The sequence below is a fragment of the Electrona antarctica genome, assembly GCF_951216825.1.
Source record: "Electrona antarctica genome assembly, chromosome: 8".
Taxonomy (NCBI): Eukaryota; Metazoa; Chordata; class Actinopteri; order Myctophiformes; family Myctophidae; genus Electrona; species Electrona antarctica.
The window spans coordinates 14616716-14629151 of record NC_136789.1 but is presented as its reverse complement, the minus strand read 5'-3'; the positions used below and the strand labels follow the sequence as shown (position 1 = coordinate 14629151).

Sequence of the window (12436 nt, the reverse complement as noted above, 5' to 3'; positions counted from 1 at the left end):
AAGGTGTTTTTGTTGACCAGTGAGGAGATCCTGTATAGGAATCTTGTTCTTTGGTTGACTTTTTTGATTACGTTGGTGGCCATTTTATCACCGGAAAGATTTGACTCCATGATGGAACCTAGGTAGGTAATTTCATCTTTTCATGTTCTTCATGTTCAGTTCATTTTCAGTTCTTCATGACCCAAACATCCAGTAAGGGCGAAATCCATTTGACATTTGACAAACATCTCCTGAGATCGATTCGGTAAGGGACCTTATATTATTTATCATCTTATTTATCCGTGTTTTTACAAGATGTCATGTCAGTAGTATTTCTAATACCTGCCCAATAGCCCACATCTTGGCTGCTGATGTGGGGATAGGTTAGCCTGCTATTTCAGTAGACTATTATAGTTGATTGTTTAATAATGTTGAGTTTTAAAGTCTAATATAAATATAAATCAATATAATTAAATATTGTGCCCATTTAAAGAACCACTCGGATTCACAATCAGAACTCTTTATGTTGTTATGCTCATTTGGAAAACAAAATTCTACTTCAAAAGTTGTGGATAGCATTAACAATAAGTTGAAGGGAAACTTATTGCTAACTTATTATACAACGTATTGCTTCAACTTATTGCTTCAACCTATTGCTTCAACCTATTGCTTCAACTTATTGCTTCAACCTATTGCTTCAACTTATTGCTTCAACCTATTGCTTCAACTTATTGCTTCAACCTATTGCTTCAACTTATTGCTTCAACCCATTGCCGGCCTTACCGCACACGCCTGTGCCGCAAGGCCGTGGCAGGCGTAAAGAGTGTCCCTTATTTCAAGATCTCAAAGGTGGCAACCCTAACACACACACACGCACACACACAAACTGTGTGTATTATTTTTTTCTTCTTTATTTATTTTTATTAATTATTATTATTATTATACATTTTCAAAATAGGGACATCTAGCCCAGATGCCCACTTATAGCCTATCCCCTTCTTCTGATTTGCTGAAATGAAAGAACAGGAACTGACCTTTTCTTTAGATAGGCTGATAACCTTTTATTAGACAGAAAATCAGTTGTCAATGCCAGTCACAGCAGTAATATAATATAAAGAAGGAGACACGGGGCATAGGGAAAAATGTAGACCTTTATGCAGAGGCCTATAGCGCTCTGGAAAATCAGAATCAGGCTACACCCCCAGGCGCAGTCCAGGGCACAGCTGATGACCCCACCCCTGCTCAGCAGAGCGGAAGTGGCCTCGCCCATGCAGCAGAGCTGGGCCGACGGCCGACCCAACCCTGAAACTCAAAACATCGAGTCGCCCCACACCGGTAGAAGCCAGCGGAAGCCACACGCCAGGGACCCCAGCCACTGATCCAGAAAAGGAGGCCCGCAAGCTATTACCTTCACCCTCTGGCCAAGACCTTAGCGCAGTGCTTGACGGGGCGGCGAGGGCCAAAGCGCCAGGCGAAATGGTCAAGACCAACACAATGGACATCCCAGCTAAGGAGATCCAACACGACCCAGAGGACGAGGCTAGCCACTGCTCCAAGAATCACCCGGACACTCAAACACAAACTCAACACGGCAGACCTATTCGAGCCAAGAGAGATTGCGTTAGGGGTTGAACCAAGGTCAAAGCCCCTACTCACTCCAATATGCCCACCGATACTGCCGCAAGCAGGGAGCATCTGCAGTGTACCGAATGAGTCGGCAAAGAACTGTGTCAAGAGCAGTCCAATATCCTCGTCCAGCCCAAGCCCACCAGGAGCTGGACGACGACAACGGCGATCCCCAGCCAATTTCCAACCCACGCCCGGGGTATCCAGCTTTACAACCTACCCTGTGGAGCCAGTGCTAGCCATGGCCATAGGATCTCCGACAGTCAAGGAAGCAATTGACTCCCCTTCGAGTACGGACACCGCAGCTTTGACCGCTGCAGAGCCACCACAGCCCGTGTCCCGCGCGCAAGCAACAGAGCCTGAACAATGCAAATCCAGCGTTGCACATGTCCAAGCTAGCAGGAAGCAAAGAGAGCGGTATTGGATTGCCGACGAAGCCAGGCGAAGACGCCGAACCCCCCGGCAGAGACAGGGCACCAGTCCCGGACCAGAGTCGTTTGGTCATGGAGCAGCGGACATCTTCGACACAGCTGGTGTCCCCAGTCACTGGTTGGACGCTTCTCCAGATGTATCCAGGAGTCTATACTACTAGTAAGATGACCTGAGGGCGAAAAGCGACCTCGCCCTAAATGTTATCCGCCTGGGTGACGGCAGACGGCAGACTGCTGGACGAGCACTGGCGCTTTGGCACGGGGGTCAGATCAACAACATGCATGCAGGAATTAATTCTGTACTGGCTATATATGGAACGTGTTGAGTGTACAGGGTTTGATGAAGTCAGATCAACATATGGAATGTCAGAACAGGAAAGACGGGTGTGGAAGGATCAACATATGGAATGTCAGAACAGGTCAGCTCCATATGGAGATCTAAGGGTTTGAGGTGCAGGTTTTCATAGTAAATGCGACCTCTGGTTGCAATCAGACAGTAGCTTAATGGCCATTAAGCTACTATGGTGTCTCCTCTGTTCATCACCATACCATAAGGCCCTCAGACTTGATCGGCAGGTCACGAGAAGATAATTGGAGGCAAAACGCAAACCAGCGACTTATGAGGTGGTTGTTGCTGCTGCAGGATTTCAATATCGAGATAAGTCACAAAAAGGGACAAGACAACGTCATGGCCTCATCCAGGGTATAGGTGATCCGACCTTCAGGGAGACGTTTTCGGGGAAGGGGAGTGTAACGGCAAAGAGGAAACTCGAACCCGTAGCCATGAGCAGTGTATTTAGTGAACCTAGACAACGAGGTTCATGGGGGGAGTATGTTGCCACGATAACGGACAGCAGCGTGACGCCACAGCATGGTGTCGCATTGAACCATAAAGGTGGACTACTGGAGATGAGAGCAGATAGAGTTAACGCAAGCGTAGGAAGCATTCTCATATTATCTTCAGCTCAAGGTTAACCCATTCTGGGCGGGAACCCCTTTTGGTATTTTAACTAAGCATTAGGTTATACTTTAGCTGTTGAAAAATAGCAGATCTACAAGCTCATAGCTTGTAGATCTGCTATTTTTGAAAAATCGTGAAAATGCGGCACAAATCTTTGAATATATATTCTTTCAGAGCGAACGTTTTTTTTATTTCGACGTCAACTCAGGCCTAAATGTTAAACAAGACTACTACAGGCTACTACAGACTGGTAAAACATCTGGAGCAGGATATTGCATACCACCTCCTAAGAACAACAGCTCTGTCTCTTCTTTTAGAGGGGTTTTGTTGGACGAGCACTGCATTGTACCCAAAACCCAACATATTTAATTCTACGATGTGACCTCATGATGCTCCAATAGCCTACTGCTGGTCAACTGCACAGATATAATGCTGAATGTACTGTATAGCGTATACACATAGTGATACTACACTACAGTCTTGAAAGTCCTTTACTGCTCACACTTATGCCCGTACGGATGGGGGTACAGGCTTTAGTTTAGACATACTGTCGGTCCGACTGGTTGTTTCTGCATGTCGGTTCGTTGGTGTGTCTAATATGCGTGTGCATCCTGTTTCAGCCTCGATTGATTTCATCCTGAGACATCATACTAAACTGCGCTATTGCACCCAACCAGAAATGTTGCTGGGGGAAAGGCTGTGGGATTAGATTATGAGATAAGGAGGAAGTAGGTTGGAGACGAGTGGCTTTAACTTTAAAGGGACATTTCACCGCTGGAAGAAACTCAATGTTAATAGTATTTGTAGTAGATGACCGTATCACAATTTGAAATTTGCACCCTATGGCCAGAACAATAATGAAGTCTGTGTGTTTGACTAGGGTTTGACTGGATAGCTGAATTCCTACAATGACCATAATGCTTTGGTGCACTGCCCATCCTTGTGGAGAGGGGGGAGGCTGCAAGGAGGTGGGACTTGTACTCCAGGAAGGAAGTGAGACCACATTTTCATTGGTCATGAAGATGGCGTCACGTTTTGTGTCCTAAATATCATTAAAATAAGATCTGGTTGCAAAAGGGGTGAAGTGGCCCTTTAATGTTGGCATCAGCTGAGCAATGAGGGCATCTATCCTTACCCCATTCACAAGGCATTAGATCCCTGGGAGTTGGATTGCTAAAATGGAGCTCCAAACCTACTGTCAGATCCCAGTACAAGTTGTCACCTTTATACAAGTCTCATAATAACGAGTTGGCACTTGGCAGTGCCCAGGATCAAACCAAGAACCCTGCCATTCAATTGTGATGCTGAAGGAAAGACAATGGGGTCACTCATTTGGTCAGGGTTCATCCTCCAGGGGGCATGAATGTGCTCGGCAGGTTTCATGGTAATCAACCCCTTTACTTGAGAGATTGTGTGCACAGTGCAAGTGGACATGTTGGCCTAAAGGTGGCTCTATAGCAAATTTCATGGCAGTCCAGCCGGTAAATGTGCAGATAGAGAATTTAGGCATAATTTAGCAGACGCTCTTAATCCAGAGCAATTTACATTAAGCAACCAACATAGCCAAGAGCTTAAAATAAAGACTTCAGAGTTCCACAGATTTAATATAATTAGGTTATTTTAATAGGTGTTCAAGGAGTAATAGTTGCGTCAGCAGAAAGTGTAAAAGGAATAATAGTTGCTTCAGCAAACAGTGTTATGACATAGGACTTCTGGGGTGAGGTGGGTGGCAGAGGGAGATGGCTAAGGGATCCCTCTCAAAGCGGGGGTTCCAGTAAGGCAAGGCTGCAATTAACAAGTGGGCTTTAACAATCAGAAAACATGTCATGACACTAAATATTAACATAATTTAGAGTGAGCACATGTTGTACGAACTATCAGAGGAAATGGACTTAAAGATCTGGCATAACCTCGTCACAAAAACATGAAGCCACAATCTACATTCCAATAAAGTGTAGAGATTAGATGATGTAATGCAGGTGTATGTATGAATGGATGCATATTCAGTTTTATATTTAATTTTATTTGCCTACAACTATAAAAAAAATGGATTGTAATAAATAAGTTGAAAACCAAGCATTCAATTCTATTTCCTTGCAGGAGTGTCCCTGGTTTTACTGTCCTGAACAGTGTCTTAATTTTACTGCAAAGAAAAGAAAAAAGAAAAAATCTGGGGAAGAGTTATTGTCCCATCATTAAAAATACAAGAATCTCTCAACCATCACTCTGTTTGCTCACAAATTAAGTCCTTTGGACTTAAAACACCACACAATTCCAATGAGTTCGCAACACAGCAGCCATCTTGTTACGAAAACTGTTGGTAGTAGCGAACTATGCACCTGGGAACAGTATACCATCACATACATACAGTACAATCAAGACTGAATTGGAATTAGAAAAATACAGGTACAAAATGATTACATTCAACAGACAGTACTAGCACAAAAGGGAATTATTTATAGTCATTTAGGTAACTAATATAGGAATTTCAACTTTATAGAGGCATTTTTTAGATAGAAAAAGTGAGGGGAGTGTGAAATTACAGTATAATATGGCTGTTTTGTAGATGTGTTTGTTATTGACGGATCTCATATAGATATATAGTTGTTAAAATGCATAATTCCATTGATGGGGTAAAAATTATATATTTTCTTTAAAGATCATGATCATTTTGGTTTGGATCATAAGGTGCAAATACTGTATATCAAAAGAGGCATTGAGAGGTGCCCTTTTGTTGCACACCCTTCAAACTCTGGGTTCCCGTTAAAGACCAAGAGAACCCCACTACGTAGATACATAGGATTAGTTGTGCTGATATTATACATGTTACCTGAAGATTTGTACACCTATAAAATGCAGTGCAACTGTTAAGCTAGCTTTCTTTTAACAGAATTTCCATTTGACAATGACTTTCCCTTTTCTTTGGCAACTGTCAATAAACTCACTTGCTATAAGCAAATATATTTATCTTTTTGGGGAAGACAATTTCTTTGTCTCTGCAAAGAATCACATCGGTGTCCAACAGTGGAAGAACAATACAGTTTACTGCTTGGATGAAGTTATCCTTAATGTAACTTACTCTCATATTTGAAAAATATATGTACTATTAGGATTATCTTAAAGCATAATGTTTCCTTAAACGTTATTGGGAAACATTGTTTTTTAGATCAATTTGTTAGCATTTAAAGTCCAATTCAATTAATTACTGCATCAATGCATGTTGTGCAATATTTGCACACAAGAGCCTAAATTAGCAGAATATATTTTTAAACCATGTAACAATGCCTTGGCTAAGGCTAAATACAACTATTCAAGAGGAAAAGGGTGTCTCTGACCCCTTTGTTTTACTCGTTTTCTTGTTTTGCTTCTGTCTGTTTTGAGTCAGGAATAACCCACCCAACACAACTCCGATATCACGATGCAGTCGCAATCAAACACACACCTTTAAAGGTGAAGTGACAATGCTTAACTAGAAGCGGTGCATTTTATCTCAGTGCCTATTTGCTTAACAGTTAAGCATAGATGCATTCATTTTTGTATGAGCTTGTTCTATTAGACAACAGTCTTAATCCAGTAAACTTGACCTCAGGAAAATAACCATTTAAGTTAACAAAGAAAGAGGAAATCCTACCTAGTAAAAAAAAAAGAAAAAAAAGATTATCAGTAATGCTAAGAACATAACTGATAAGAGAAGAGGAATCAAACATGAAACCTTAAAAACAAAAAGGACAAACAAAACCTACAACATGACTGATTGGTTTATCAGGCTGTGTTACATAAAGCAACAAAAGGATATTTGTAGCATGATGATAACTTCCATGGAAAAGCAAATTGTGGCTGGGACTCTCAACACAAACTAACCTGTGATACAAAGCTGTCACTCACAGGTTGAGCTAGCCTGCTGCAGCTATACAAACTAATTCCAACCCATGGGAAAACAACAAACGTAGCTTCATGGACACGCATGTCCTTTTCCTCAGAACTACTGTTCACACACTGTAAACAGAAGTACAGACAAGAGAGAATTGGAAAACGGAATGACTCTGAACGTATGACAAAAGAAGAAGGGATGCCTTTGCATCTAAATATCAGCAAACTATTGAATTGTGATTGCCAATGAGTGGACACTTACTTGTCAATGAAATCCCAAAGGCTAATAGAAAAACGTTAAGGGGCACTTAATTAATACCTGTCACCACTAGTCCTATTCAGTCTGTCTGTGGGTGGCCTCTTATCGCAGGCTTCGGCTTGTGAGATAACCAGCTTACAAAAAAAATGCTCTTGATTCGCAAATCGCAAATAACAGATTATTTTTCTTTAAAATATCGCTACTTCACATATTAATGTATGACCTCCAACTAATAAAACTGAATTTAACATTTGCATGATATATTTTAAGTCAAAGTCTGTGGCCCAAACAAGTGGAGATGCTTACTGAGTCTGATAGGCTTCAGAATGGCTAAATAAGTGAAGAGGCATAATTAGGCATCATTATTCAACCAAACGCTTCTATATGCAAGCTACAAATTAGTGCAGTTCGTGTTAAGAACAAAAAAATAAGGAAAGAGATAGCACTCATTGAAACAAGCCTTTCTAAATGCTACTCAATCTGCAATATCAAGTATTGACAAACTGCATTTCAGCATTCAAAAAATTTCAGGAATAGTTAAAGTATTGTTGTTTGATGGCATCAATGCTCCAATCTGGGATTTGTCTCCATTAATAAATAGCTATTTAATCCATTTGGACCATGGAAAAGGTTACATATTGCCAATTGGCATCTTTACCATGGTTGGAGATACTCCATATAGTATATACTGTATACCGATATTGAAATTTTTGACCGGATAAGACAAAAGCAAGGAACTTATAGCTGAACACAAGAAGTGGCAATAGCAGCACTCACATTAGGCTACTTTTACTGTCAAGTCACAATATTTACAACACCATAACCGATGTTATTGCCTAATTTCATGACAAAACATACAAACATTTAAAGTAAAATTACCTGGTCCGAGGATGCCATTTTTACAAGGATGGGAACAGTTTACTGCCGAGTTGACGGCACATGAGCGCCAATGGCCAATATACCTTGTTTGTAGAGAGAATCTGAAAAAGTATTTCTTGCTATGGGGGAAGACCAGAGATATTGGGGAAATCCTGGATTTCGGCTTTAAGCAAAAGTGAGCTACAGGCTTTGCGGTAGTTTGAAGGTTTAGGAGGGAGGGTTAAGGCTATAGCAAACCATCATTTTTTTCACATACTACTCGTCTACCAAAATAAACGGTTTTAACGTGGACCTACCACCTGATAAAACAGAGATTGTAAATCAACTACGAAGAAATAACGAAAGAAAAAAAATGAAAAGATTCCCTCAGCTATGGTCACCTGCGGTGCAAATGTGAGGGGTTTAAAAGGCCTACTCTTAAACATCCTATATACGGATTACAATGTAGTTACCACATTACATTTTATACAGTAGCACTTCCTAACATAAGAGGAACGTCAAGGTACATATCAAGTACTTGACCATTATTCCTTCATAGTATGTGTACACCCAGAAGATGTACTTCACAGAAACACCAAGCAGGTTGTAGGTGATGGAAGCCTGTCTGTCATGATAATTTACCCTGGTTAGTTCTGTTTGGGTCAAAGCTGGAAGGAGCAGAAGGGAGTCACAAAAGCCATCCAAACAGAGAGGTATTCTAGAGGAGGTGGAGGGAAATCTTTCAGCAGGTGTGTGAGCCGAGGTAAAACAAAAAGGTGACCAAAAGCTGTGCTTTTGTATAAAACAAATGCTGTGAATGTGTTAAAATGCAATTTGTTTTGCAAAACCTGACCTATAAAATGGCCTCTAACTGGGGGGGGGGGGGGGGGGGGGAGAAAGGGTACATGAAAACCCATGACGACCATCTCTATAAGGGAAGCCATGCACTGGGGGACAGCTTGGTTCCACTAGTCGTACTGTTGGAGCATCTAAAGGGAAGAGAGGAAATCAGAAAGGCACCCTCCTCCTACAAAAGGAAGGCTATAAGAGAACACTGAGATGGCGGGGGGGCGGGCAGTGGAAGGAGGACCTCTCTCCCCCACGGACCAGAGCTCAAGCTAATTCACCACAGGGGGAGGTTAAGTCTGTCCAAAGATTCCCGTTCAGTCGCCCTATCAGCAAAGGGCTAGGACATCAAAGAACATGAAGCTTGGGTGCTAGCATCCATGTTTTTAGCTTCTCATGACAGCAGCGGAGCAGCGTTTCACTGGTCAGCGCAGGATATGAGGACTGGAGTCTGGGCTAGGTCCTTCTTCTGACTCTCAGCCAAGCCCCGCTGGCCTCTGAAACGACATGGAAGGAGAAGACACCAGGTTGGGGAAACAGTGTTGAACTAGAAAAAGATCTCTGCCAGGTCACATGGCAGAGAGGTTATTGTGGGCCAGCAATGTTCGGAATTCAGGATGGAATATGAAAAAGCACACCCGTGTGAAGTGAGGGGCGCTCTTATAATCGTACATCATCCATTCATTGTCCATGGGACAAACTTTGTGTAGGACCAAAAATGTGCTCGTCCGCAGATATGATGTAAATTCTCCATTCATTATCAATGGGAATTTAATGTTTGTGTAAGACGAAAATGTACACTATAGCTGAATAAAAATCGGACAGATAAGTCTTGATCACTCGACTATAGAGAAAATGTGTACCAACAAAAGTAGTAATCTAAACGTTAGATGTCAATCAGGATGGAATATGAAAAATCCAATGGAAATGTCTTGATCACAGGACTATAGAGATCATGTGTACCGATTTGCGTGAAATTTTGATAAAATCTAAAGGATTAATAAGCATAAGTCGGCCTCCTGGTGGCACTATAAAAGTCAGATGTGAAAAATGTGCTCGGGGTGAAATCAGTTCTCAACTGCTTCTGACATACATATAGGGGTTGGCCCATGCATCCAGCAAGCCCAACCCAGTAGTCACTTTGAGTGGAACCGCATGAAGCCTTTCACCCTTCTGCGAAAAATGCAGTGCAAAGGTTTGTCCCTTGCCTCTAGGGAGTACACATACGTTTTACACAAATCGGTGCAGTTTATAGATAAGCACATGAATCGGCCTGTCAATGCACCACCATGAGGCTTATTTGAAAAGAAGAAAGAAAAGAAAATCAAGTAGCATTTTTTCCTGGATGTGGTTAATGCACACTGATATGACACTTAGGAGACAACCTACCTGTGAACGTTTTCCATGGCTGCAACCTCAGCCAGTGCAGCCAAGCTGAAGAAAGCAGGCAACTCTTGTGGTACAGTGCTTCTGTCTGCCTCCTCTGGTCTGGGGGTACTATGGCACCCCTTTTCTTTGCATAAATTATTTTGGGGTAATGGCTTCTCATCCTGTTCCTGGTTCAGGTCCCTAATTTTGTCTTCTGTAAAGGAATCAATAAATAAAAGGCCTTTATTCTTCAGCTTCTCTCTCTGAGAATGTATGAGCCATTTTCAATGAAAGGATGTTGAACTTCAGATATCCAGAAATGTCCATAGATTATTTGAATGAGGATACATCATCATGTTGGATCAGTGGTGGATTATTTGCAATGTATGGGTTTGTGGGTTAATTATCAAATAAACACACTAACTAACTACATACATACAAAAACATGTTTAGTGTTTACTCACCCTCCACTGGGGACACACTGCCGTCAGCTGTGCGCACCAGATGGGTGATCTTGCTCTTCCTCGCCTTTCGCTTCTGGCTGCCCACTAGCATCTCTATACTAGTGGTCACCTGGGCATCTGGGCACATTGTGGCAATTATGGGGGCACATGATTTGGCTTTGGAAGCAGAATCTGGCATGGTGGAATCACTCTGCACCGCAACTATGGAGAAAAGGTTCATCACAATTGTTAATGCTCTGCATTATGGCATTGATTTTGCCCTCTATTATTTTTTTGTATTGCATTTGCTGCACTTATGTTCTTTTCACTGTAACTGGTCATTAACTCATCATATCTAGGCATTTCTTATTGAGGAGTTACTTTTAATCTTTATGTGTCCATTTAGCTTTAAATGGTAATGTATTGCATGTGAGCTATACTGTTGGCCATATAACCACCTCACCCTGCATTCCCCTTTAATAGGACAATTATTCTCTTTCATTGGCGGTCTACTGCAATCGTTTCTTTTCCCCAGATCTATAGGCTCTCAGCATGGCACTTTCCTACTCAGCCTGGGCCTATAGATCTGGTGGGTGTGACATTTGGTTAATTACTACAGCTGCCACTGATTGACGTTCCTCGTTTGTTGTACTGTATAGAACACGCCTACTTCATGTAATGTATCAGACCTGATGAAGACCCACAGCAGTCGAAATGTTGTTTGAAACCAACTATTTAATAAATGTTCTACTGGGAGCTACAGTGTGCAAAAAGTAAGAACTCATTTACACTTGTTGGTCAACTTGATGGAAATGGTCTTGTTTGTTTTTGTGTTCAATCTTTTAGAAAGCATTTGAAAAAAACTCACTTTAAATAATAACATGGAATAAAGAGAAGTCTTGAATGCATTCACATCCTCACTAAATCCTTACAGTTACATACTAAAATACAATCACCACATCAATGTTCTAGTTCACCTTTATCCACAGCACTTGGTTTCTCCTTTTTGACTTTATGCTTCCTAACAATCTTGTGGAATGATGTCTTTTTCTGAGATGGAGATGATGACCCTGATATGACAAAAAATAAACAAAGAAAAAAAAAAGAGCATGGGTGTGCCGTGTTATGACGTCAAAGTGCCTTAGATTTAACAAACAATGAATGTTCTGAATAACACAAGTTATGAAAAATGCAACACTACATTTAATGAGTAGAGCAGGCAACATATGGGATGATAGGAATTAGGAATAATTCCAAACTAAATATACAGTATACAGCTATAGCTTGCACCATCCCTTACCCCATTTACCTAAACTTTGCCATTTTTTACTATTTGAAAACATTTTAACATAGTTCAAATAGCTGATCTACAAGCTCACAACTTGTCGATGAAGATTGGCTAGTTGAACTATTTTCAAATGTTTTAAAAATAGTTCAAATAGCTGATCTACAAGCTCACAACTTGTCGATGAAGATTGGCTAGTTGAACTATTTCCAAATGTTTTAAAAATAGTTAAAAATGACAAGTTTAGGGATAAGGGGTAAGGCTTGGTGCAAGATAGGTCCCATAGTGCCCAATCCAGTCCAGACTGAGAGTAGGAAGACCACCTCCAAGAATTGCAGATGTACTAGTTGTTTTGTATCAAATACTATTCTTCTGACAACAGTGTATCAATCTTCCGGCATGATCTTGTAGGGTCAACTTGGTGCAAAATCATAGAAAAAACAGCTGCTTCTTTCTTGGATATTTTGTGGTTATATGCCTATTTTATGTCAACCAACTACATTTGCAGGG

General features: G+C 41.3%; 1 protein-coding gene across 6 annotated transcripts in view; it reads right to left on the bottom strand.

The window, feature by feature from the left end:
* Positions 1–4597: 4597 nt before the first annotated feature.
* The window catches only part of bbx (BBX high mobility group box domain containing), a 28051-nt gene continuing 20212 nt past the window's right edge, over positions 4598–12436 (bottom strand). For all 6 annotated transcript variants that reach the window (XM_079508159.1, XM_079508163.1, XM_079508158.1 and 3 more), the window contains exons 13-16: positions 11619–11711; positions 10663–10863; positions 10220–10412; positions 4598–9327 (exon numbers count right to left, since the gene is read on the bottom strand). In XM_079508159.1, coding sequence (XP_079364285.1) covers positions 9249–9327; positions 10220–10412; positions 10663–10863; positions 11619–11711 — 566 coding nt within the window. In that variant the 3' untranslated portion in view covers positions 4598–9248. The remainder of the gene's footprint in view (positions 9328–10219; positions 10413–10662; positions 10864–11618; positions 11712–12436) is intronic.